Source organism: Vidua macroura, chromosome 21, assembly GCF_024509145.1.
Source record: "Vidua macroura isolate BioBank_ID:100142 chromosome 21, ASM2450914v1, whole genome shotgun sequence".
In the NCBI taxonomy this organism is placed as follows: domain Eukaryota; kingdom Metazoa; phylum Chordata; class Aves; order Passeriformes; family Viduidae; genus Vidua; species Vidua macroura.
This window is the reverse complement of record NC_071591.1, coordinates 11,240,923-11,268,251: the sequence shown is the minus strand read 5'-3', so window position 1 is coordinate 11,268,251 and position 27,329 is coordinate 11,240,923. Positions and strand designations below refer to the sequence as shown.

Genomic DNA, 27,329 nt, shown 5'->3' with positions numbered 1-27,329 from the left:
ACTAAGCTGAAAAGTTTACTTTCAGCTTGTCTCTTGTTCTTGGAGACAAGAACATACTATTCTGTTTTCTGATGAAAAAATAGATCCCACAATGTCAACTCCCTTCAGGAATCACCCTCTGCTCAGTTCCATATGCCCCTGTAATCTGAAAAGTGGGCACTGTAGTCTCCAGATGCACCATGAGTGACACCATCCTGCAGCTGTAGTGACAACATTCACAGGGACAGAGACAAGAAGTGTGTTTTTTCTCACATACAAGAAACACAGACAAACACATAGAAATCACAGTAACATCTTTATTGTTAAAAATTCTTAAATGTCCAGAAGTTTCTGGAGTACTACAGGTCTTCCCTTTGTTTCAGGTACTTTTTTTCATTTTATAATGTGTACAAAGACTTACATACAGGACAGATTTTTTTTTTAAAGTTGTCTCAAAATTGTTTCTATGTTCCAGTTTAAAATGTGAGGAGTCATAGAAAATAAAAAACCCAAGAGACAAGGCATTTAGCATTCTAATTTAACTTCTTGAAAACCACGTCAGCAGCTCTGTTCTGTTTGCATTGAAACTGAAGCTTCAAAAGAGAAAGAACTTTAGAAAAAGCAGAAGAAATATTTCTTTATAGCACAGCACAGTATAAAAGAAGCATGTGCTTGAACTGCTGAGCAATACTCACAAATTTACAAGACAATTTGTTCTCAGATATAAAACTTGACTGACAGGAATGGAATGTGTCATAGAAACACTGCAAAAAGACTACAGAATTGGGTGACAAGGACAAATGCTTAATTTATACTAAAAAAGTGAATTACTGGCTGCACATGCCAACTGAGGTAGTCAGAACCAGTCATTAAGCCGTCTGCATGTGAGAAAGGATCATTACTCAAGTTCATGCGGAAACACTTTACAACCAAAAACTGATACTGACATTTAGATGCTTTCTTTGGAAAATTTGAGCATACTTACACACTGTATTTACTCTCAAAGTAATTTTTATATTTCCCCGTTCCCTTCTCTATGATTCTGAATAGAGCTTCAGATCAGAAATTGCAGAAAGCTATGGAAATTAATTATGCTTAATGAAATAGCATAAGCAATTCCTCAGTAGAAGCTAATGCATGAAATAACGTTTCAAATGAAATGTCTTTCTCGCTACCTTTCCTAACACTATGTTTAGGGAAAGAGTTTGGAATATTTCTGATGCAAAGGCCAGCCACCAGAGAGTGCAGCTGATGCATCCTCACCAAGGCTGAAACGTGTCGGGTATGCTCAGCGCAGGTTCTCCATCAGATGGGCATGAGCTTTCTGGGGCAGTGTCCAAAAACTGAACATGCAGAATCACTGGTGGGTCAAGGGCCAGAGCTACCCTGAGACCCCTTGGCCAGGGCTGAGTTCACATGCTAGATATGTTCTGACAATTAGTGTCCTTCATTAGCTGGCACTTATCTTTACATTGTGGTTAGTAACATACCTAAAAGAAAGGCATCTATGGAATTACTTCCTAAGTGAAAGAGTGCTGGAACATCACCTGGGGAAAAACTGTAGAAGCGGAGGCTGGTGTCTTACTGTGCACTCTGTTAATGCTGAGAGCCTTTTTTTTTATTTATTTATTTTGGTTAGGCATTAAATTCTACCACTGGGATTTGTTTCTCTTACTACTTTCAGGTACGTCAAGAGAGCCTTGTCTGAGGGATATGATATATATTACACAGGAAATAGAAAAGAAAACTGTAATAGTCAGGAAGGGCAGAGGGTTGTGAAAATATTATCTTTTTTTTAATTAAAAAAACCCAAGTCACTACAAATGTAAGGAGCAATCAGTCTAGACATGGCACCAGTGAGCCCAGATACAAAACTAGTCTGTTCTACTTTGGACTCCAAGCCTCAAGCAATGCTTAGGCACAGCAACATCCCTACATACAGCAGACCCTGTATGATCTGCTTAGAGGATGCAATTGCTGAATTGGATCTTCTAATCAGCACATGATTAGGGAAAAAATTGACTGCTAGAGAGAAACCTCAATATCCAAAGTCATTCCATACTTTTCAGGATGGGACCTCAATCTGACTGCAACTGTGCACGTGATTTAGAAACAAAACCAAACCAAAAAAAACAACCACACCAACACAAACAAGACACCTAACAAGGCACTGAAGAAATTGAATCTTCTTGAAGGCAAAGCTGATTTATCAGGCCTTGACTGGCTCTTTTCCATATTCATATGCAAGTATGCAAGTAAGTAAGAATTGTAGGATCTGTTTAGCACCCAGAAAGTGTTAATCCACAGAAGCATTTTTTTTTATAATGCACTTCATAGCTGACATTTTAGTACTGTCAGTTCTTATAATGGATCTGACAAACATGGATCTGATTTGAGAAGGAAAGGCTTCCCACTTCAAGAATTTTCCAGCATTTCCACTTTGTTTTCGTCGAGTACAAAGGGAGAAGGGAATTCTTTATTCTTCATGTATACCTCCAGACCCTGAGAATGTGTGAGAACAGTATTGTTAGGCTGTAAATGCACTATTTTAAGTCCTCAAGTGACTGACAAAGGTCAGGAACAAAGGAAAAGTAACAGTTTCCCCAGTGACAGAAAGTGTTTCTGGGGTTCAAGAAGCAGAGGTGTTAAGGAAACCTGATGTCAGAAACAAACTTCTTGGGAGGGCAGCATGGGAAGGTGTGTCCTTAACTGAAATTAGAATAATCCTGGCAAAGAATGTCAAATTGCCTTGTTTTCATTTTGTTCTGACAACCTATTGATTTCAATGAGTTCACCACCTGCACGTATTGAGGAATACACCTACTGCAGGTAGCTGGCTTGCAAGTTATCACATATGGAAACCTAGCAAACAGTGCCCACACATTCTCCTGCAATCTACTATTTCTCACTCTGTCCATCCAATCGGGAAGCTCCTATTCTCATTATAAAATGGAAGCAGGTTTCTCAGGATCAATTATTTTCAGAGAGACAAACTTGAGAAATGGCTTCCCTAAAACCAACACCCATATAATATTTCTCAGTCAGGATTCACTTACTGTGGGATATGAGCACAAATAAGCACACAATCCATGGATTTTCTAATTTGAATATTCTGCACTTCTCATTATCAAAGCGCTCACAAATCTTAATGAAACTGCAGCCTTGTTGCAAATCTCATTTTACAGATGGCTAAAACTGAGAGTGAACAAAGTGCTGAAGAATAAATCATAATGGAACCACATTATGATAACACAGAGTCCAAGTCCCTGTTTCTTTGATCTTACCATTTCTCAGCAAGCCCAGGCTAAAGAAACTACCTGTGTTTGGAAGGAAGTCAGATGCATACCTGCACACTTAAAAATGCCTCCATAGATAGTTATTCTCACCTCTCCAAAATAAGACACTAGTGGAGAAATCTCACACACAGCCGGAGGATCTTCAGTTCCTGAGAGACTAAAGAAGAGAACGCAGGATTAACTTCCTGCCATGGTTAAAAAACAGTGCATCTTCTTCAAGAGATTATCCAGAACAGGATATCCAGAAGGATAAGACATTTGTTAAAGTCATATGCACCAGACATTATGTGAAAACAAAGTGTGAAAATAAAAAGGAATTAATAAGTCACAAATGTTACTCAGCAAAACCAAAACACCCCTTTTATAGAGATGCTCTTCAAGTCAAATGAACAACTTGTGGGTCTACTGAACTATGAGTTGATGAAGTAATGGCCCCATGGAATAAAAGCAGCTTTCCATTACATATGATGCAGAAAGGTATCCGAACTGGTAATCACTCTTAACAACCAATCCTTAAGACCACCTGAGAATCCTGTTAGGGACACAGAAAAGCTGTCAGGGCCTACAAATTAAAATTCCTAGCATTGCTAAATCCAGAGTGATGGAAAAGGCTGCCCCCGTCTAACAAGGTGCTACAGGAAGGGCCAACTCATTACTCCAAGAGCAGGGATCTACCAGAGAGAAAGCCCAGAGCCTCAAGCGGTAACTATCTGGAGCACCCACAGCCATAACAGGAGCAGGAAGTGTAATAGACATCAACCTGCATATGCAGAGAGGACCAGCTGAACAAAAATCACGCTGAGCCACCCTGTGACTACACTAATGCCCGGTTTTGGAGAGCCCAGCATGTGCCATTGGCCAGCTGGCATGGCTGAGCACTTCGACTAGAGAAGCTGCAGAGAAGGTCACAGATTTATACCTGAGTTTTTCTGGTATCCTGCAACCATTTTCATCCACAAATCTGGCTCCAGCCTTGAGAGCCCAGCGGTAATGCTGGGCCAGGAGGGCTTGCCGAGCAGTGGTAGGAGTATCTTTGTCAGCTGTGTCTGCATTTTTTAGTGGCGAGAATTCCTCTTCTCTCAAAACTTCAAATGCCACAAAATTCCTACCAGCAAAGGGAAGAAAACAATGATCATGAAAACCAAAGCTAGTCATCAGCCCTGCTAATGCAACAACATTAATGGGGAAAGGCCTATATATATTTTTGGGAGAAGCACTGTATGCAGCCTGAGGCAGTCAAGTCAATGGAAGCCCACTGCCCTTCTGAAGAGCCAAGGAGTACCAGGGCTGTAGAATGGAAAAACACAAGAAGCCTTATCTCTTTGGGAACTTAACAGCAGCCTCCCAACCTACCAGAGCTGTGCTCAGGGGAGAGAAAAAGCAACAGTTCACCAGAGATGCCATAGAAACATCTTTAAGCAGTGGGAGGTTCTTGGACAAGACAGCTCAGAGCACAGCAGGACAGAGAGCACAGCACTGTTCAGAGCTTGGGCACAGCATGAGCAGTGCAGTCACTGCAGAGCACCCCACCATGCCCCAAGAAATGCCCCCTGCTTGGGAGTCTGTAGTTAAGGACCAACTAAGGACACCAGCTCCCAGGGACAAATAAGCAACAAGGGAGGCCTCACAGGTGATTGTGAAGTACAGCTGTTTACTAGAAATGGGAATGCAAATTAAAAAGCCCCACAGCAACATATGTGCGTTTCTGCACTTCATGTGTGAAGCACAGCTGCCAAGGTGGTTTTGAGCCGTTAAAAAAACCACAAGGAACCACTGCTTAAAAATGAGTTCTGTCACGGCTCAGAACTCAGCAGTGTTCCCATCGCCCTGGGATTTTGGTTTTGTCTTTAGTTTGACACTACTTTATTTAACACATGTCAGGAAACAGAGACTGGTTCAAACGTTGAGCTCTCTATTCTAAAGGAAATAATATAAAAAGAGAAATAGTATACCCAAACAAAGATCATTCAGTTTGCCTGAGGTCTCTCTTTGGCATTTATTAAAGCCTAAAACAGAATCTTCAGTGCTGAATTTGAGACATTGGAAAAATAGATTTTATAACAACATTTATGCTTAATTGCTAAAATCCTATATTCCCTAGACACAAGTACCCCTGACTATGTATGTCACAGCACTCCCAGCTATGTTGCAGAATTTGGAAAGCAAACACTGATAGTTCCATTTGGCCCCATGGTGCTTAAGAAAACAGTTTTCCGAGCACAAAGGGTACGAGCTGAGCCCTGGCTTAACAGCACCCAAAAATGTAACCAGAGCCGCAGCTGTCATGGAAGCCACAATGTTGAAAGACCCAATTTTTGAAAGTCTGAATACTCCAATATGGGCTTCATTGGCTTTGCACTCAATTTCCTTTTATTTTTCCCAGGCTGGCAGAGGCCAGGCCAGTCAACACATCCTCAGCAGGATGACCAGTCTGGGAGCAGGGCTGGCGCAAGCACTGAGTGCTTTTTGAGTTCCCCTTAGAGCCTGCGGCATTACAGTTGGATTGGAGCTGGGTGTAGATCCAACAACCTTCCTAACAAGGCACCCACAAACCATGTGCTCCCTGGGATGGCTTGTTTCAACCTACAGTCATTCAAACAAACACTGAGAAGGGGAGGAGAAAAGTAAAATTATGTCTGTCACTAACTTAGAGAACTGGAACACATCAAACACAAACTTCTCCAGCTTTATCCCGTTTGGTTTTAGTGGTTTTACCAGATTTCCCTCCTTGTCAATGTAGGGCACCTTCTTTATGGCTACATGATGCTTCAGCTGTGACTCCCATTTCCTGCAAAAGGAGAAGAAACCAACCATTTTATTTAGTTCAAACCCACTTAGAAAAAAAGCAATACACTTGAGGGAAGCGGATGGCTCATTACTCCTCTGGGTCAACTCTCAACTGTGGCCTCCCAAGTGATCCAAGTCACATCCAGGAAACACTTCCCCAAGAAGAGCAGCCTGGCCATGGGCTCTCTCTGTACCACTGGGACATGACAGTCCTCTGACTGTCTCTGTCTCTGACAGAGAGAAGTTTGCATCAAGCTGAAATTGCAGGCAGAGGTTACAAAAAAAAACAAAGAGGCAACCCAAATTGTTACCTGACTGGGGTCAGAGCAGAGCAGATCCCTCACCCAAAGGTGGTTCAAGCTCTTCAGGAAGGTTGTACAGCTGCTCACTGAATGCCCAGCATCACATCCCCATTCCCCAACACTAAGGTGCAGAGTCCACCCATAACTTCACCCTCTCCCACAAACTCTTGCCCCAAGTGTTGGCATGGCTGACATTCCCACTAGAATCCCATGGTATGAGGCTGCTTCAGCAGCCTGCACAGCTGCTCACCCTTGAAGGCCAAGGAAGATGGTGCACTGGTATAACTCAATTGACTTTGTTACAGTGAACCTGGGAACCTCTTCCTTGGGTAGGGCCTGAAGAGCATGCTGGGGCTGTCAGAAAGGGGACTCAGGTGTTTGGAACCGTTTGGAAGAGAGAGGAGATGAAAGGCAACACAGAAGATAACCATAACTGACATTCCAGAGTGCAAAACAGGAACACCCAGTCTTGGAGGTATTTCTGGGCTGCACAGCTACCTAGAAGGTCGGCTGGGACTTACTGGGCCACTACTTCCAGGAACTCAACAGTGAAGAAGTGGTTACAGATGTTGCCAGCACTGAACATCAGTCCCCCCTCAGGGCGCTGCTGCTGTGCAGTCTCCAGGCTGATCTCACTGTACTCCACCACCTGGTACACTCCATCCACACAGCACACCACCCCAACGGGTTCTGTGGGGTAGGCCTTCTCCACTACCTGCAGCCACAGGGCACAGATTTATGACAAAGAGGAAGAAAATCCCAGGACTATTCCAACTCCCAAGTACAAACAATCCCACTGAACGACTGATCCTCCAGCACCTCAGTGCTGTGTAAGGGGCACAGAGCAGCCTGGAGGCACATTTTGCCCAACAATTCAACACAAACCCCAGTACTCAGCCACTTAAATTGACAGTTTCTCAGAAGACAGTTAAAAGCAATCTGCATAGTGGGGGGCACTTTTCTTACCAAGGACTAGGATCTGGCATTAAAAGAAAGCTGTTTGCAGCTATTAGCCTTCAACTCCCCATTTGCCTGAACAGAGCTAATGACTCAGGTAACATAAATTTCTCTTCAGGCACGTGCTGCTTTAGGTGAACAAAATCCAGACTGTAAAGGCTTTCCCCATCTTCCACAGCACAGAGTGTAAGAAATGCCTCCACTGGACTTACAGGTGCATTTATAAAACACAACCCAGTCCAATATGGCTTCTAGACAGCCCAAGTGCCTTTGTAGAAAGGGCTGGGCATAGATGCAAAGCAATTCCAGTGTGCAGTTTCCTGTGCAGCTATACTCCCTGCTCTAACTGAAGTTTATTTTCCACAGTACTCTGGGAAGAACAGAGGACACCCACAGCTAGGAATTTGAAATGCTGTGCAGGCAGCAAGGAACTCTAAACCTGCTCAGAGTGAGCTGCTGATGGGCAAAGGGTTGAATTCCACAGGTCATGTAAGCTCCCCACAACCAGCAGCTTCCAAGTGTCATCAGACCCAAACTCCCTGTGAGAAACCAGCCAAGTGCTAGCACTCCTTCACCTTTGCACCGCAGTCTGCCCCTTTGGAAATACAGAAACCTATGAAGACTGGATCTGCCATTTTCACGAGGATATTGTCCACACAATATACATGGACATACTGGATTCCACGCTGCTTCATATCATTCAAGATCTTATTATCCATCAAAGCACGGTATAAGCCACCATTTCCATCTATAATGCAAGAGAAAAGAGAAAGTCTTGGCTCATTTGTGACTTTGGGGTGGGTTTTTTCTAGCTAATAGAGCAAAAGCAGAAAGTACTGAATAAACTTTCTTGAATGGAAGAATGCTTTCTAGCCAAGAGCCAGCGATACCAGGTTTTATTTCCAGTTCTGCCACACAGTTCAGAGGAGCATGCTCTTCTTTTCACCCCAGTTCTCTCACTTGAAGAGTGGGACCATGGGGACCAACCTCACTGAGCAGCATTATGAGACTTTATGAAGGTTAGTAGGATCCTCAGAGGGAGAATACTAAAGGGCAAATGTATGCAGAGGGTGGGAAAAGTCTTTTACATTTCTCCTCCAGTACAGGGCAAAAGCATATTTATTCTCTTTCTTGAAGAAAGACCAAAATAAGTCTTATTCTCTGTTTATCTTCCCCCTCCCACAACTTCTCAATGCCTTTTCAAAGGCTTGAACTGCAGCTGTACAAATGACACCTGCATGTTTTATCACCAATCACCCATTTAACAGTTCCTCCTGGGATGCCCCTGTCAGCTTGGGAGAACCACTCTGCAGCTGCAACACAGTCCCAGCAGGGCTGCCCTCACCAAGTCTCTCACCATGTCTAGGTTAAAAGAACATTACAAGGTGAGACATTGCTGTCATTTTGAAAAGAGTTCATCCTCTTGCTGCTTTTTTACCCATTTCCAGCTATCAGCCTTGAGCTCCTGACCTTCACCACAGAAGGCAGTGCTCCAGAGACCTCATAAAGAGCTCTGCTAATGCACCTTTCTCCTACCCTGCAGCCAGAGCACTCCTAATCCTGCCACCACTCCCAGACTTGGATAAAAAACATGTGCTGTGGTCAAATGTCCAGCCAGAACTAAACAGATGTATGTTCCTGATTACCAGCCTGAAACATTAGAGAACCTTTCCACATTAACTGGAAGCATTAACCCTGACCCCCAAAGCCTGCTCTGTGTGCCTAGGCAGGCTGATGGTCCATAGCAACTACCAACACACATGACAGTACTGCAGTATGGAAGAGCAAATAGCAGGTACCTGGAGCCATGGCAATTTTCCCCTTCTCCTCCAAGATGGCCTTCCCATCAAAGGTGACAGCAGGCAGCATCCTCTGTTCAAACATGACAACGTTGCATCTATCCAAGTTGAAGTAGTCGTGCTGTACAAAAAACTCTTCTGTTGGCCCCAGTGTGAACTCACTTGTCATGATGTACCTGGGCAGGAATGGGAGCTTGGCAATGAGAAAGAACAACACAAGTGAAAGGCAAAACAACAAACTGAACAGAAAAGAGAGGAATCCCAGGAGTGTGAAATGAGACACATGGCAGCATCCCGTGGTGAGCAACTGCACACGAGAGTTCTCCTCCAGAACTCATCCTGCAGTAAGGCTGTATGGGGTCCTATGACCATATCAGGGCATGATCCTACCCTGGCCTAGCTCCAGCCAGGACAGAAGAGCCGTGCCCTAAATGTGAACAACATCTGCGTATCTGGATGAGCTGGAAAACAAGACAAAGGGCAGAAAACAGCCTCATTCACTCTAGATTCAAAATGATGTTAAATGTCTACAGAAACCCTGACCAATTCACTCTGTCAGCATCTCTTCAGTGCCAAGGCAACAGCAGTCTTTCCATATGTTGGCTGCATGTTTGTTTTTGTCATAAGTTTTTCTATTTCCTCCTTTCCTTTCAGTTCCACATTGCTTCTGTCTCTTCCTCCACTACTGTCTAAAAGCCATTTTCATAATCTACTTGTCAAACTCTTCAACAACTATCAGCATAGGGGTACAGGGTCCTCTGTCAGCATGAGGAAACAACACAGAAGAGCCTGGACCTCAACTGCCCATCCCCAGTTTACATCTCTGTAGCACAACATAGCCTGGGCCCAGGTATACTGGAACAGCAAAATGTTTCAATTGCCTCCTTGCCCCTGAGAGGGGAACTGGAAACAGATGTGGCATCTTGCAAATAATCCATCCTGGCTTCTAGCAGCACCAGGGATGATGCATTTGCAATTCAGGTCCTGTACACAAGGCTTCAGGAAGAAGCACAATATGGACTCATGTTCCATGAGGAAACAATGTAGAAATCAACTTTGACCTCCAATTTGTAAAATAATGTGGCACCCTGAAGTCCTCAGACACCTGCTCTTTCACTGCCAAAACCCTGTCTCAGACCAGACACTGATTCCGTAAGGGTATTTCTACATAGTCCTCATGGTCTAACAGAGGACATTTAGCAGAAAACATTTCCTGATTGTCCCAGATTGAGAAGCCAGATGTTTTCTATTGCCATCTGTGTAGCAGTGGTTTTCTGTTAAGTCAGCAGTTTTCCTTATCTCTTTCACAACCAATCTGCTCTCAGAGGAGACATCTGCTGATAATGGGCCATTGAATGTCACTGCATGATTGATAAGAACTGTAACATCCCATTGTGAGATGCTCCGCCCAGAGGGAGGAGCCAAGCATTCCTAACTGGATATAACCTGGGTTTTGGGGACATCAGAGGCAGCCTTTACACAGGTTCCCATAGGAAACAGCTGTGGTTTTCCACTGGACCTTCAGAGGAAGACTACACCTTTCCTCCAGGACCACTGCTCCAACAGAACCACATCTGCCACTCCAGGAGGACTGCAGACACTCCAATTTGGACTGCTACCAACACGCCGGCCAAAGGGGTGTCAGGTTGTATTCTGACTCTGTCAGTGGTTTTCCTTTTGTATTATTGCATGTATTTTGTTTCTTTTCCCTTTTCCCAATAAATTCTGTTTTTGACTTGGAGTCTCTCACTGGTTTTGCTTTCAAACCAGAACACAGATACATCTGCAGTGCCTTCCTCTCACCCACCACACCCCATATGGAATTCACATTTTGCACTTTGCCCAGAGCTCATCTCTTTTGAAAGCCAGGAGCAGCCAGCAGAAGGGGCAACTGTAAACAGTGACAGCAGGAGGTGGCCTGCACACAAAGCAAGAGTTTTTTTTTGCAAAGGTTATGGACAAGGGCAGGAAGAAGGGCTTGGAAGGCAAGCTCTAGGTTGTCCTCCATGCAGGAACTTGAGAAAGCAGAAATTGATGAAATTTCTTGTAAAGCATCTGCAGTAATCACTGAAAAGTGCTGTTTACAGTGTTGCCAGTAGCTGCTTGCAAAGCCAGCAAGGTAGGGCAGTTAGGGTTGTGGACAATGATAGAAGGGCAGTACTCAATCCCTCAGGTCTGCAGACATGGACTTGCCACCTCCCATCCCTCTGCACCCTCCTCCAGCCACTGCCATTGCAAATCCTGCCAACAAAAGGTTCCTCTCAACCTGTCTCTGTACAGGACCCAGCTCAGTGCTTCTTGAAGAGAACATGGGCAAGACTGGAATGCAAAGAGCCCTGCACAGCAGGCCGGGCTTTAAATCACCTACCAGGGAATGACACACTTGCAGTGGTGTCTCTTGCCAGCAAGCTGCTCCACTTTGCGGATTCTTTCTGCTTGGATTTGATACAAGTTCTTGCCACTGGGCAAGCCCACGTTGTACATGCCCTTGGGATAGCTGACTCCCAGGCGGGTTCCTTGTCCTCCAGCCAGGAGTAGCACTGCCACCTTGTTCTGTGAAATCTGATGTAAACCTGTAGGAAAAGAAGCCCAAGGGAATATAAGAACCTCCAAAGCAATCAACACCCCATGTTCTTCTCCTGAGCGTTTCTGCAGAGCTCAGGCAACAGCCCGAAGCTGACAGTTCAATGCTGGCAGCTCAGAGAGAAATATGCCACTGCACACAAAGGAGAAAATTCCTTTCAACTCCTGGATGCAGTAGTTTCTTCACCTAAAGCAACAATTGGTGCAAAAATGGGCAATAGTCATGAGCTACAGCTTAGGACATTCAAATTAGGATACAAAATCTTTACTAGGGAGCTAGTGCAGCACTAGAAAAGACATCCAGAGAGGAAGGAATGTCCTCTAAGGTTTTCAAGGCTTACTTTAGTAAAGTTGTGGCTGACCTGGCCTCAGGATGTTTACAGTTCTGTTCCAAATGGGGGTTGGACTAGAGACCTCCAGAGTTCCCTTACCATTTCTATATCCCAAAGAAGCCAAGTCTCATCATCTTGAGTAAAGCAGAAGGATTTCTGGAATCTGCCTTAATTGATTATCTGTACCTGTGCTCCAGCTTCAATAGAAGCTGAACACAGCTGCAGTCAGCTGCTAGTAATACAGCCAAGCCTGCAGGAGCTACAACTTCCACAATCTAATTGAAATCAGTGTCAGTGCTCCTGACAAACCAGGGAAGTCCAGAACCTGGGGAAGAACCAGAGCACATAATAAACACTCAGCTCACTCTCAGACTTTGGTCCCCTTCTCTGAAGTTAGCATCACAATAATGACTGACAATTGTGAGAAAGATTTTTCATTAGGGAACATTTTGCGTTTCTCTGGGAATGCAAGGAACATTAGGCTTGCCATGTCAGAAGCCACAGCTCTGCTGCAGGTAGCTATCAGGGCCTTCTGCCATCACACAGCACTGAACTGCAACTGCTCCTGTAGACAAGGACAGCCTGTGGAGCACCCCAGCCTTCAGGAAACACCTCACATTAACCACGGCTGTGGCTAAAATATTCTTGATTTGGACTGAAATATATGGGGACCAAAGAAATTGAATTAGAAACAAACGGGATTGAGTTTATCCTAATCTTTAAATAATTGGCTGTTTAAATGAACAATAGAGCAAAACTACCAACTGCCATTTTAACACTCTGGCTCGATTATAATTCTGTTCAAAACTGCAGCTTCCAGCAATTTTCTCAGCAAGGACTTAAGTTGTCCATGACATTGCAGTAACACCATTCACCTTCCCATGCTTACAAGTTTCAGTCTTACCACAGCAGTAACACAAGACTTTCTCCCTAAACACACCCCTTCCAAAAAGACTGGTCCTGGCACACAGCCATGGTTCTGCTGTAGAGTAGCCTCTGGGGTCAAAGGCCCCAGGAGTGAGAGCTGGAAGCCACCTCTTGTGGTGGTTTGTTGTTTTACAATTGTTTTCTGTTAATAAGTTTATAATGGTTTGTTCCATGTACCCCGTTCTGTTCCCCTAATGGTTTTGCCCTAAGCTGTTTACCTCTACATTTTCCCGCCAAGTGCCTGTCAGTCCCTATGTCAGTCTCCCCAGTCCCTCCCTTGTACCTCCCTTGTCTCCTTATGTGTCCCTGTCAATCCCCAGTTCACTGCCCCCTACCCCTGCCTGTCAAGTTAGACACACCCTGGTTGTTCCGGAAAGTTCCTTGTCTGTTACCCTTTGCACAGTTCCCCATTGGATTGTTAAGCCTGCTCCCTCCCCTGTGCTGTCTCTATTGGATTACCCCAGTTGGGTTCTCCTCCCCTAATGTCCCCTCATTGGATGTCAGTTGTTCCACCCCTCGTACCCTCCCCTCTTTAAAATGTGGAGCCCCCTTCATTCCTGTGCCTTACTTGTCCCTGAACCCTCCTTGAGAATAAAGTACCTTGGAATTCATACAAGTGGCCCCTTCTTGTTTCTTTGCCTCAGCCCTTTGTTTCTGCTTTAGAGCTGTGTTACCCACGCCACAGCCAGCCACAGGGAGCAGCAACTCCTTCTGAGCACTGCCACCCAGGAGATCTCAGAAGAGATCTGGGGGCAGCCCCTCCTGTTGTGCCCTCCGGCCATAGGGAGAGTGCTAGCCAGGACATCTCCATACTGTTGCCGCAACTGGGTAGAAAACAACCTCTAGAGATCTTCAATCCTCCAAGTGGAATTAGGAGAGCTCCCTAAGAAGAAACCTTTCCTGAGTGTAGAAATCTTGGGATTTCTAGGTTTCAGGAGGTCCTTGGACAGCAGAGGAAAGTTGAATAGGTTTAAATTGGTAATGTAAAAGACACAGAGGATCTGAATGAGCTGCATGGTGATGCAAATAAGACATCCATCATTTCACAACAAACCACAAGCAATAAATGAGCCCTTTGTGCCTCCACTGAGCTGCCTATGACACTCAAAGTACAGAGCAGAGGATCTTAGCTATTACTTACAACAAGTACTTGCCCCAGTCCCATCACATGGTTTTCCTGCATGCTCAGCTGTTTGCCAGTGCAGGGCATCACTGCAGGAGAAGGGAAAGAGCTGAATGGAGAGGCACCAAAGCATGGCTCCAAATGTTCTCATGCCCTGGCTTGGGTGGTGGCTGTTTCCCTACTGGGATCCAGCACAGAAAGAATTTATGGAGGGGGAAAAAATCCTAAAACAGTTGCCCTGTGGGACATTTCCAAAGTGTTCAGCCTCATGCCTGGAAATGCTCAACGCCTGGTTGGACAAGGCCGTGAGCAATCTCATATAGTGAGTGGCATCCACACCCATGGCAGGAGAGTTAGAACAAGACTATCTTGTCCTTAACATCCCTTCCAACCCAAACCATCCTGTGATTCTGTGAAACAGGCAATAAAAACATTTTTTAAGAATTATTTTTTCTTTAAAATAATCTAGAATTGAAACTTGATCTAAAGTATTTCACAGCAATTTAAACCAAAGCTGCTTGAGGTCTGAGCTCAGCATTTGCTGGTCTCAGTTGCTGCAGCATAGGGGGTGCTGCTTTAGAGTGCAATTGATATTCACCCACCAGTGGAAGAAGTCGGGCACTTGCCCTGCTGCATCTCCCCCCTGCACTGCCAGCCTCACACCAACACACACACTCACATTCTGATGCAACAGACTGTTATGAACAGTTTCCAGGTGTTCCCCAGAGACGCTGGCAGGGCTTTCCTAGTTCCCATGGCAACACTAAAAGAAAACTACTAACTCTAGCTAAGTACCGATATTGAAATGCTAATTAGCTAATTGCTCTGTTTGTTTTCTCTAAACTACCTGGCCTCCCACCCCTCCACGCTGCCATTCTGGGACTAACATGCAAATAAAAACCCCTTAGGATCATGGGAGTATTTTTAGGAGATAAAAATGAATATAAATCAAAAACTGAACACAATAGAGGAGTCTAGACAAATGCCCTAGCTGAGGAAGAGGGAAACACATCCCCTGACTGGCTTTTAACCATTGCCATCACCTAAGAAAGAACAGACTATATTAGGCTCTGAGAAGCAGGGAGATAGAGACAGAGAGCCCTGGTGCTGCCACCATGGAAGGAGCGGGGACAGCTGTTGTTCTGGACTTCAGCAACAGACTCTGCACACCACGCCTCCTCATCCTCGGGCCACCGGTGTGCCACAAGGAAAGGAGAAAGGACAGCTGCTGCTCGGGACTCCAGTGACCAACTCTGCACGCCGCCTTCCTTCCGGCTGCCTGGGAAAGCTACGACCGCGGGGGCGAGCTCTGCGTCGAGCCCCCTGCCCAGCTGATCTTTTTAATAAAGAGCTGAACATTAATAAAGGCATTAGCCCTGTTCATTTCAATTTGGGGGCTCGTCCGGGATAGCCACGCCCGAAGAGGACCCCCGGACAGCTGGACAGCTCAACCATCTGCTTCGAGGGACCCTCGGGAGTTGCTGGCTACCTTCGGACCCTAGGATCTGCGTGAGAGGAGCAACGCAGAGGAGCATCGGATAGGTAAGAAAAACCAGGAGACGAGCGAATGAGTGAGTGAATGAGACGGGGGCCGGCAGCTCGGACCCCTGAAGTGAGAGGGACCCGCTAGTACCGCGTTTCTGGACTCCTGCGAAGGGGCCGGCCGGGAACGGGGGGAAGCGAGTGGAATAGAGGAACGACTGAGGCGTCTCCTTAGAAGTAAAGCAGGCCCTCCTCCAAGCGTGTGGAGGTGCCCTATGGGCAAAGTAAGTCCCTGGCAATCAGGGCAAGGGGAATATCCCCAGCAGGGCAGGTGGGATGTGGAGGTCCTAGAGGACATGTCCCCGGCGCCGGCAGGATGGGATAGGACGGCAGGTGGGATGTCCCTGGCAGGTAGGGCAGGGTGTCCTAGCAGGCAGGAGTGACATGTACCTGGCAGGTAGAGGGCATGTACCTGGCAGACAGAAAGCATGTCCCCGACAGGCAAAAGGCATGTCCCTGCCAGGCAGGACAGGACAACAGGGCAGGTGGGATGTCCAAGCAGGCAGGAGTGTCATGTCCCCACCGGGCAGAGGGCATGTCCCCACAAGGCAGGAGAGGATAACAGGGCATGTAGGGCGGGATGTCCTAGCAAGCAGGAGCAGCAAGTCCCGCCAGGCAGGGGGCATGTCCCCAGCAGGCAGGACAGGATAACAGGGCAGGTAGGATGTCCATGGCAGGCATGGATGGAGGTCCCCGTCAGAGCAGATAGGGGAATGGCCCTGGAAGGCAGGGCAGGATGTCCCCATCAGAGCAGGCACTAACCCAAGTAAGCAGAAAGGCAGGAAGGCAAGGAAGCTAAGTCTAGTAGGAGAGTCAGGCAAGGGGGCTTGGCCGGAGTTCGAGTGTAAGGCTCGGCAGGACGTTCGACCTTACCTCGGCAGGGAGACCAAGCTTCCCAAGCCTAGTAGGAGAGTCAGGCAAGGGGGCTTGGCCGGAGTTCGAGTGTAAGGCTCAGCAGGACGTTCGACCTTACCTCGGCAGGGAGACCAAGCTTCCCAAGCCTAGTAGAGTCAGGCAAGGGGGCTTGGCCGGAGTTCGAGTGTAAGGCTCGGCAGGACGTTCGACCTTACCTCGGCAGGGAGACCAAGCTTCCCAAGCCTAGTAGGAGGGTCAGGCAAGGGGGCTTGGCCGGAGTTCGAGTGTAAGGCTCGGCAGGACGTTCGACCTTACCTCGGCAGGGAGACCAAGCTTCCCAAGCCTAGTAAGGTTAGGCAAAAGGCCAAGTAAGATTTTGGGCAGGACTTAGCAGGGGTACAAGCCTAGAAAGTCCATCAAGAAGTTCAAAACTTAGGCCAAAGAGGAAAAGAACAGAAGGCAATAGATGAGAGTGTGACTAGTGATTGTCCTGGCCAAGAGACAATGTAAAGTGCCAAGAGGGTAGGACCAAGAGTGGGAATTTAGTTAAAAGAGATTAAGTTTAGTCAAGTGATTCAAAATACGAAGTTGGGAGGGGCCAGATGCGCTTTAGCTGCCTGTCAGTATATTCCATTTTAGATAGAAGCACCATTTAAGGTATATATTTTTTTTTGTTTTTGAGGCCTGAAAATGGGAAGAGGTTATAGTAAAGGAGCAAATCCTTCCAAAGCAAAGAGAATTCCCCCTAACAGCCCCTTGGGGCAACTGTTAGACTAATGGGATTCTCAGGAGACTATGAAGGGTTTAGACAAGAGTAAGATGATACATTACAGTATAGGAAGTATGGCCGAAGTTAGAATTACAGGGACAGTGGCCGTGATATGGAACCCAAGATCAGTGGATGTGTAATCAGTTAAACCAACACAAAAAAAAAACAAAAAAAAACCAAACAAACAAACAAAAAAAACAAACCACAACTGAGAGGGCCTTGATATAGAACAACTATCTCATGCAGCTTGCTGGCTGGAGAATTCTATAAATAATGAGACTGTGAGAATATGCAAGTTACAAAGAAATAGAGAGGAAGACAAAAGGGAATAGAGAGGGGGAGACTAGAAAAATAAAGGAATGAGACCCCCTCGATTGCCTGTCCCCGTCTGCTCCTGTTACTTCCCCAACAGTTTCCCCAGTTGGTCCTTCAGCCCCTCCTATTGAGTCCCTGATTCCTTTCCCCCGTTTTCCCACCTCTGTTTCATCGTCCCTTCCCTTAGTTTCCTCAGCCATCTCCCCAACTCCCTCTTCCTCTTCTCCAGATGGAGTTTCCTTGCCTCCTCCCACTTGGGAGCTGAGGCCACCTTTGCCCAGGGTTGGTTCACCACCTGGCATGCCCCCTGGCCTCCAGTGTCTCTCTCCACTACTATTTCCCTGCTTGGTGCCTTAGAAAAAGGGCCGTATTGTAGCACCCGATCCAAAGCACCAAGGGTGGAGGGGCTCTTTCCCCTTAGAGGGGTTCCTGTGGGTAGAGCAGCTGGGGGAGTTAGGTTTGTGGATGCACCTTTGGCAGTTTCCAAAGTCCGGGGATTTGGGAAAGAGCTAAGAAATTTAGTGGAAGACCCCGTTGGAATATCTAGCCAGTTGGACCAATTTCTAGGGCTGAGTATTTGTACCTGGGGAGACCTGAGCTATTCTAAGCATTCTATTCTTTCTGAGAAAGGTCCAGATGATCTGAGCGGCAGGGGTGAAGATATGGGAAAGAGAGGGTGGATTGGGGCCCCCAGGGAACCAGGGGATGCCCTTGGTGGACCCCAACTGGAGTCCCAGCCAACAAGAAGGTAGGCAAAACATGAGAGACTATAGGTCCCTCATGATAAGAGGGATCAAAGAGTATCCCTAGAGGAAGCAACACGAAATTGGCCTTTGATGGTACTGAGGAGAAGGATGAGACCCTGGCAATTTGGCTTAACCAACTAAAACGAAAATTCCAGTTATATTCAAATATAGACCCAGATAGCCCAGAGGGTCAAGTCCTCTTAAAGGTCTAGTTTGTCACCAAATCCTGACCCGATATTAGACAAAAACTAGAAAAGATAGAGGAGTGGCAAGAAAAGAACATGAATGAGTTGCTCAAAGAAGCCCTAAGAATGTATTTAAGTGGGAAAGATAAAAAAAAGCCAATAGCCTACCTCTCAAAACTACTAGACCCAGTAGCCAGAGGATGGCCAACTTGCCTGCAAGTAATCGCAGCAGCAGCAGCTATCCTGATAAAAGAAGCCCAAAAGTTGATCCTGCATGGGAAAATTAAAGTACAAACATTTACTAGTGATCGTGGATCACCTCACTCACTGGGTGGAGGCTTTCCCAACCAAAAAGGAAACTGTGCAGGAAGTTGCATGAATAATCTTAGAAAACATCATACCACGATATGGGCTAGTCAATAACATTGACTTAGCCCAAGGTACACATTTTGTCACTCAAACTTTACATCAAGTAACAAAAGTCCTGGGGGTAAGGTGGAGATTGCACACCCCATGGCATCCTTAAAGCTCTAGAAGAGTGGAAAGGATGAATAGAACTCTTAAAAATGTGTTAACTAAATTAATTGAAGAAACAAAGATGAATTGGCTCAGGTGTTTACTTCTCGCTCTCTTGTGCAGCAGAACCAGACCTCGGTCTGACATAGGGGTCTCTCCCTATGAAATAATGTTTGGACTCCCTTTTTTTTTAATCACCCCTTTCAGTACAGCAGATTATCTGGAAGGGGAGGCAGCAACTCAGAAATATTTAGAGGTCATAGGAAAATCCCTAGAAGGCCTCCGAAAGAAGGGGTATCTCTCCCAAACTTCCCCTCTGGACACCAATGCCCACATCAGTCCTGGGAATTGGGTGTTGATAAAGTCCTGGTACACTACCACTCCATTAACCCCCAAATTCGAAGGACCTTTCCAGGTACTACTCACCACACACACTGCGGTACGGACCCAAGAAAAAGGCTGGACCCACATCACCAGAGTTAAAGGACCAGTGCCACCCCCAGACGCCAGACCAGACCCAACAGCGTCACCCGCCTCCTCTTGTGCATGGACAGTAATTAAGAAACCAGAGGACTTAAAATTAACTTTAAAGAAGACTTGCTAGAGGCTGATATACAGTAAGGTGTTAATAACTGTTTCTGAGTTAAAGTACCATAGAAAAGGTTTAAGTACTTGGTAATTGTTTAATAAGACTAAGTGTCCTTTAGCCAAAGGAGTTACCTAAAAAAAAAAAAAAAAAAAAAAAAAAAAAAAAAAGAAACTTGGTTTCTAAAGAACACTAGAATTACCCTCAGGCCTGAGTAAAAGCATACAAATGCCAAAAGAAGTTAGCCCTCAAAAGCCAAAGACTGTAAGTTGATGCGGGCTTAAGCCCGATCAAAGAAGTAGAGGAGGGATTTGTTATGAACAGTTTGCAGGTGTTCCCCAGAGACGCTGGCAGGGCTTTCCTAGTTCCCATGGCAACACTAAAAGAAAACTACTAACTCTAGCTAAGTACCGATATTGAAATGCTAATTAGCTAATTGCTCTGTTTGTTTTCTCTAAACTACCTGGCCTCCCACCCCTCCACGCTGCCATTCTGGGACTAACATGCAAATAAAAACCCCTTAGGATCATGGGAGTATTTTTAGGAGATAAAAATGAATATAAATCAAAAACTGAACACAATAGAGGAGTCTAGATAAATGCCCTAGCTGAGGAAGAGGGAAACACATCCCCTGACTGGCTTTTAACCGTCGCCATCACCTAAGAGAGAACAGACTATATTAGGCTCTGAGAAGCAGGGAGATAGAGACAGAGAGCCCTGGTGCTGCCACCATGGAAGGAGCGGGGACAGCTGTTGTTCTGGACTTCAGCAACAGACTCTGCACACCACGCCTCCTCATCCTCGGGCCACCGGTGTGCCACAAGGAAAGGAGAAAGGACAGCTGCTGCTCGGGACTCCAGTGACCAACTCTGCACGCCGCCTTCCTTTCGGCTGCCTGGGAAAGCTACGACCGCGGGGGCGAGCTCTGCGTCGAGCCCCCTGCCCAGCTGATCTTTTTAATAAAGAGCTGAACATTAATAAAGGCATTAGCCCTGTTCATTTCACAGACCACATCCCACAGATCCCAAATTAGATGTTTCTGCTGAGCAACAGATTGTGACCAAGAGCACCATTTACATGACACTCTGAAGTGAACACTGTATTGGGAAAGTCAAGGAGGTCCCCACTCTGCCCCACAGCATCAAGGAGCTACAATTCTCAGCCACAGCTCACAGGTGCCACAGCTGGCGACACCCCACTGAAATGCAGATGCCCCACAGGAGATAGCAGTTCTCAGAGGTTTTCCACACAGTGACAAAGGGATGGGGTCTACCCAAGGGGGAGTTGCCATCTCACACCCATCTCCTGGAGGGGCCTCTCACTGCACGGACTGAAACCTCAACCTCAGTGGGATAAACTCAAGCAATACCACTGATAACATCAATGATGTCACTCTTTTTTACAATCCAGCAGACTGACAGGGCTATATTCCAGGAGGGCTCACCATGGTGCACAAGAACAACCCAGACAGAGGAGTGCATCCCCTCATTTATGGCATTCTCAGTATTTATGATTACAACCCTACAACCCAGACAGTTTTTTCAATTCTGATCTTAGGTCACCATGAAAACAAATAACACCAAAAATTTGAGTAAGTAGCTCTGCTCTGACTTCCCAACTGTAAAATTACCAACGTTCACAACTAAAGTTCATAAGAACTGACTCATCTGGCTGCAATGGAAAGATCGATCCCCTTTAAAGAAATCCACCTAGTTTTCTGAAGCATATGAAACACAAAATAAAGAGAAAACGTGTTGGCTGCGGAGATACCCACCAATGCTACAGCTGCTCCTACTCTGCATAAAAAGTAAAAAAACAAAAATAGATTTTGTAGGAGAAACAGACTGGTCTTGCAAGAATAGACTGAATTCTCTTACTGAACAGGCACATCAGTCCCATTACAACAGTAGTCAGTAAGAGAAAAAGACTCCAAACTTTTCAATTCTGCAGAGCAGTCAGATAACCAGAATGGCTCATCAAACTCTCAGATGAAATGGGGTACACCTCAGCCCATGGCCATGACTTAGATTTCATTAATAAAACACTGACAGAATGGAAAAGTGCTTGTGTCTATGTTTGATTTGTACCATCATTCCTAGGGCTGCCTGGAAAATGTGATTGTTAGATGTCGGTGTTTAAGATCTGAAAGCAAATCTGACCAGGCAGTTTTGTTGTCTGAGACACAGTAACAATAGTATTCGTTTTTTAACTATTAAAAATATCTCAGGTGTTCCTGTCCCAGATTAAAAAGCAAGATGTATTCTATTTGTCATCTGTATGGCAGTTGTCTTGTGTTAAGTAGGCAGTTTTTCCTTATCTCTTCCACAATCAATCCTCCCTTCGGCGACATCTGCTAATAATGGGCCATTGAGTGTCACTGCATAACTGATAAAAACTAGAACATCCCATTGTAAGATGCTCTGCCCAAAAAGAGGAGCAAAGCATTCCTACCTGCAGATAGTCCTGAGATTCTGGCCCACCAGCACACTTTTTTTTCTCTGCTGGTTTTTCCCAGAGGAACAGCTGCCTCTTCCACTGCCTCTCAGAGGAAGACTGCACCCTTTTCTACAAGATCACTACTCCAACAGAACCACGCCTGACACTCCAGGAGGACTGCAGCCACAATTCCAATTGGACTGCTACCAACACCCTGTCCAACAGGGTGTCAGGTTGTATTCTGACTCTGTCAGTGTTGTTTTGGTTCACCGCATTGTTTATTTTATCTTTTTCTTGTCTTCCCTAATAAAGAACTGTTATTCCTGCTCCCATATTTTTACCTGAGAGCTCCCTTAATTTCAAATTTATAACAATTCAGAAGGAAGGAATCTACATTTTTCCATTTCAGGGGAGGCTCCTGCCTTCCTTAACAAACATCTGTCTTTCCAAACCTAGACAGTTCCCAAGGCAAGTTTTCAGTTGTCTGGTTCTTATCCATAATTTTTTATCATAGAAAAAGGGGGAGGGGGGAGGAGGAGGTATTATTTCAGCTGTTCAGTCTTTGGAGGATGCAATGCAGGTGGCAGCTGTGGGGAGCTCAGACACCCACAGACAGAGCACAGAGAATCTCAGCTCAGTGTGATGATGACCCCACAGCCGCAGGCTGTACCAGCCAGGCAGTCTCAGGGACACTGGACAGCAGGTTGGGATGGCTCATCTGCTCCAAGCCTGCTCCACACACCTCAAACAAAGGCCTTTCAGAGCTGCATTCCCTCAGAGACCCACGATCCCACAAAGTCTGTGCCCATATCACTGGTTCCACTGGGAAATGCCATGCAGGGATGCTGCCACATCTGCAGGGACACACAGCAGTGCCTGGGCTCAGTGGAACACAGTCTTTGCTCCCGATTGCCCTGTTCCAGGAAATAAAATCCCTCTTCAGCCTTAAACCGGATCATAAAAACAAACCAAATGAAACAGAACATCTGTGTGTACCCTTCTGACAGAAATTCAGGCTGCCTGCAGGGCTGAGGTGGCCTGGAGCCATCAGACTTTAGGGCCAGAGGATTTGGGCACAGCAGCAAGATCCCAAACATGTTAGACCTGTGCTGCCGCAGGCAGTGCTGGCAACCAGCAAGGCCAGCCCACACAGGCAGCCTGGCCTTCCTTTCCTTTCTGTGCTGCGGCCAGCGGCACAGGGCAGACACACCAGCTTCTCACTTGCCTAGCTGGCTGGGGGACAAGTGAGCCAGCCCTGACCCAGCCCCATCTGCCTCTAGGGCTCAAAGAGTCCCTTCCTCCTCACTGTGACACCCTCAAATAGCCGTGCCAAGATGGACTTGGGGGCGTGAGTGGATAAGAAGCTCAATATGCCCTGACCAAGTGCACTGGCACCCAGAAAGTCCCTGTGCCCTGGGCTGATACCACAAGGGGCAGTAAGTGAGAAGGGGAAATTCTCTGCCCTGCTCAGGTGAGACCCCACCTGCAGTGCTGCCTTCAGCTCTGAGGTTGTCAGCATGAGAAGGACATAGAGTTGCTGGAGCGAGTCCAGAGGAGGCCATGGAGCTGCTCCAAGGGCTGGAGCCCCTCTGCTCTGCAGCCAGGCTTGGAGAGCTGGGGGTATTCACCTGGAGATGAGAAAGATTCAGGGAGACCTTAGAGCCCCTTCCAGGGCCTAAAGGGGCTCTAGGAGAGCAGGAGTGGCACTGGGGACAAGGGATGGAGGGACAGGACACAGGGAATGGCTTCCCACTGCCAGAGGGCAGGGATAGATGGAATACTGGGAAGGAATTGTTCCCTGTGAAGGTGGTGAGGCCCTGGCACAGGCTATCCAGAGAAACTGTGGCTGACCCTGGATCCCTGGAAGTGTCCAAGGCCAGGTTGGACAGGGCTTGGAGCAACCTGGGACAGTGGAAGGTGATCCTGTCCATGGCAGGGGGTAGCATGAGATGGTCTTTAAGGTGCCTTCCAACCTAAACCATTCTGGGATGTTATGAATTACTGTACCAGCTTATGTTCCCTCCATCACCACTCAGCCCCATGAGTGGAGTCTGACACAGCAGAAAAGCTCCTCTGCCCTGTGACCCTGATGCTTCTGTTTCTGTTTCTGCTTGGAAAATCTGACTCCCCTGCCCACACATCCTCACCTCTACTGGCAACGCTGAGCCAAGGCTGTGCAGCCACTTGTCAAAATTTAGGCAAGTGTCTCTACAACCCAGGTGGATCTTCCTGGCTTTCTTTTTTTTATTAAAATTATTTTTTAACAGTGCTGTTACGTTTTATAAAGAAAGATCCAAGACACATAAGAGCCCTTATAAATAAATAAGGGTGTGCACTTAGAAAAAAGCATAGGACATCCATGTAAGATTTACATGCTGTGGGAAGAGCACATCCAGCCACCATCTCCCCCATTACCCCTAGCTTTCACACACCCGCATCTACCAGGTTCCAAAAACCATGGATTATGGACTTTCCTTGGCTTCTCCCAGATCCCACCAGCCTCCTGCCACACATGACACAGCATGGATGGGGATCAGCACCTGAGACCGACCTTTGCACCTGTTGGTGGGCTGGGAGCTCATCCTCCAGGCAGCTACCCAGCTCAGCAGCAATGAAAGCCCCCACGCTCCCACCCTCCCCAGGGACTCATAGTCATAGAATGGTTTGGGTTGCAAGAGACCTTAAAGACCATCTCATTCCACCCTCTGCCACACCTTTCACTATCCCAGGTCATTCCAAGCCCTGTCCAACCTGGCCCTGAAGACTTCCAGGGATGGGGCTGCCACAGCTTCTCTGGGCATCCTGTGCCAGGGCCTCACCACTCCCACAGGTAACAATTTATTCCCACTATCCCATCTAACCCTGACTCTGTCAGTGTGAAGCCATTCCCCCTTGCTCTGTCACTCCAAGTCCTTGTCCAAAGTTCCTCTCAAACTCTCTTGGAGCCCCTTTAAATCCTTTAGTATTACATTTTTTCATGACAGATACTGTAAATCATTTTGGCAGAATAACCTTATGCCCTCTAAACAGTATTGTGTCATGTCCACTTGCTTTTTGAACACTTCCAGGGATGGTGACTCCACAACTGCCCTGGGCAGCCCGTACTAATGCCTGACCACCCTTTCAATGAAGAAATTTTCTTCAATATTCAACCTGGATCTCCTCTGACACAACTTGAGGTTCTTTCTTTTTATCCCGTTGCTTGTTCTGTGGGAGGAGAGACTGAGCCCCAGCTGGCTATCACTGCTTGTAGAGATCTTCTGATCCAGCCAGGCACGGCCGCGGGGCCTCGGCCGCTGCATTTCATAACGCAGCGTGAAAACTCGGGTGTCTCAACCAAAGTTCCCCGGGCCGAGGACACCGGCTGCCAGCGCTAAGGGCCGGGGTGTAGCCGTGACCCTGCTCTCTTCCTCCATGCCCGACCCGCCGTCCCTGCGGCTCCCATCCGCGGTGCCAGGGGTGGACTGCCCAGCGCCCCGCGGTGCCACCGCAAGAGGCGGCTCCTGCCCCGAGGCCCCGCCGGGGGCAGTCCCTGTCCCGCACCGCGGGGCTCGGCAGAACGCGGCTGTCCCCGAACCCCCGCGCCGGACCCCGGCAGCCCCGGAACGGAAGGGACAGGCGGCCTCGCGCCCCGCTCACCTTCCGCCTCCCAACGCTGCAGCGCGGCGGGGCCGCTGCGGCGGGCGCTGCCCAGCAGCTCGGGGGGGAGCGGCTCCATCCGGCCGTCCAGGCGCTCGTGCGGGCCGCGCTGGCGGGCCCCGGCCGCCGCCGCTAGCCGGCAGTGCTCGCCCAGCCCCGGCGGCAGTGCCGCCAGCAACGCTCCGCGCTGTGCCGTGTCCAGCTCGGCCCAGAACCGCAGCAGATGGCCCTGTCCGCACCGCTCCAGCCGCGCCCGCACCTCCTCGGGAGGGTCCATGGCGTGGGGAGCCCGGCCTGAGCGTCGCGGGACGCGGCGGGATCGGGCGGGGCAGCACCGGGCCGGGGCGGAGCCAGCGGTGCCATCCCGCCCCCCCGGAGCCCTCCCCGCCGCTTGTAGGTCACGCGGTCTCGGTGCTGCGGCGCCTTCTCGGTCAGAGGGTTCGGGAGGCGCTCCTCGGCTCGCTCCACTCCGGGCCCCGCAGGAACTGCGTCCAGCGCAGCGCTTCCCCCATGGAATCACAGAATAGTCTGAGTTGGAAGTGACCCTCAAGGATCATCGAGTCCAACTCCTGGCCCCGTACAGCACCATCCCCAAGGTCACACCATGTGCCTGGGGGTGTTGTCCAGACACTCCTTGAGCTCTGTCAGGCTTGGTGCTGTGACCAGTTCTCTGGGGAGCCTGTTCCAGTGCACAACCACCGTCTGGGGAAGAACCTTTTTCCAATATCCAAGCTGAATCTCCCCTGACACAACTTCAGGCCATTCCCTCAGGTCCTGTCCCTGGTCATCACAGAGAAGCCATCAGTGTCTGTCCCTTCTCTTCCCCTCAGGAGGAGGTTGTCGACTGTCACTCTGACCCTCAGTCTCCTTTTCTCCAGGCTGATCAGAACAAGTCTCAGCCACTTCTTATACAGCTTCCCCTCAAGATCTTTGTTGCCCTCCTTTGGACAATCTCTAATGGCCTAGTGTCTTTCTTATTTTGTAGTGCCCAAAACTGCTATCAGGGTTCGAGGTGAGGCCACCCCAGCCCAGAGCAGAGTGGGACACTCCCCTCCCTTGACCAGCCCATGGTGCTGGGCCTGATGCCCCCAAGGCACAAATGTCCCTCCTGGCTCCAGGGCACTGCTGACTCACATTCAACCTTCTTTCAACCAGGACCCCCAAGTCCCCTCCTGTGATGCTGCTCTCCAGCATCTCATTCCCCAGTCTGTTTGTATATCCAGGGTTGCCCCATCCCAAGTGCAGAATCTGGCATTTTCCCTTGTTGAACTTCATATCGTTGGTAATTACCAAGTTCTCTAAATTGTCCAGGTCTCCCTGCAGAGCCTCCCTCCCTTCGAGGGAGTCAACAGGTCCTCCCAGTTTTGTATCATCTACAAAGTTGCTCAGTTTCCCTTCCAGTCCTGTGTCCAAGTCATTAATAAAGATGTTGAAGAGCACAGGGCCAATGATGGAGCCCTGCAGGACTCCACTAGTGACTGGTTCTAGCAGGACTCCACTAGTGACTGGTTCTAGCCTAATGTCACCCCAGTCACTGTCACCCTTTGTGCCCAACCCATGAGCCAGTTGCTCACCCATCACATGCCATGTTTACCCAGCTGAATGCTGGACATTTTATCTGGAAGGATACTATGAGAGACAGTATCAAAAACTTT

The 27,329-nt window shown here is 47.7% G+C and overlaps 1 protein-coding gene across 2 annotated transcripts; it reads right to left on the bottom strand.

Moving 5' to 3' along the window:
- Nucleotides 1–276: 276 nt before the first annotated feature.
- UAP1L1 (UDP-N-acetylglucosamine pyrophosphorylase 1 like 1) lies at nt 277–25,972 on the bottom strand. 2 transcript variants are annotated; one of them, XM_053996411.1, is made up of 9 exons: nt 25,675–25,972; nt 11,489–11,693; nt 9,121–9,296; nt 7,897–8,069; nt 6,886–7,079; nt 5,923–6,063; nt 4,195–4,380; nt 3,366–3,432; nt 277–2,481 (listed from the first exon to the last, which is right to left on the bottom strand). In XM_053996411.1, exons 1-9 carry the CDS (start codon nt 25,949–25,951, stop codon nt 2,395–2,397), a joined length of 1,506 nt encoding a protein of 501 aa, XP_053852386.1. In that variant the 5' UTR covers nt 25,952–25,972; the 3' UTR covers nt 277–2,394. The 2 variants fall into 2 exon arrangements, with proteins under 2 accessions (XP_053852386.1, XP_053852385.1); XM_053996410.1 differs by having other exon boundaries at nt 2,393–3,432.
- Between the last annotated feature and the right edge of the window lie 1,357 nt (nt 25,973–27,329).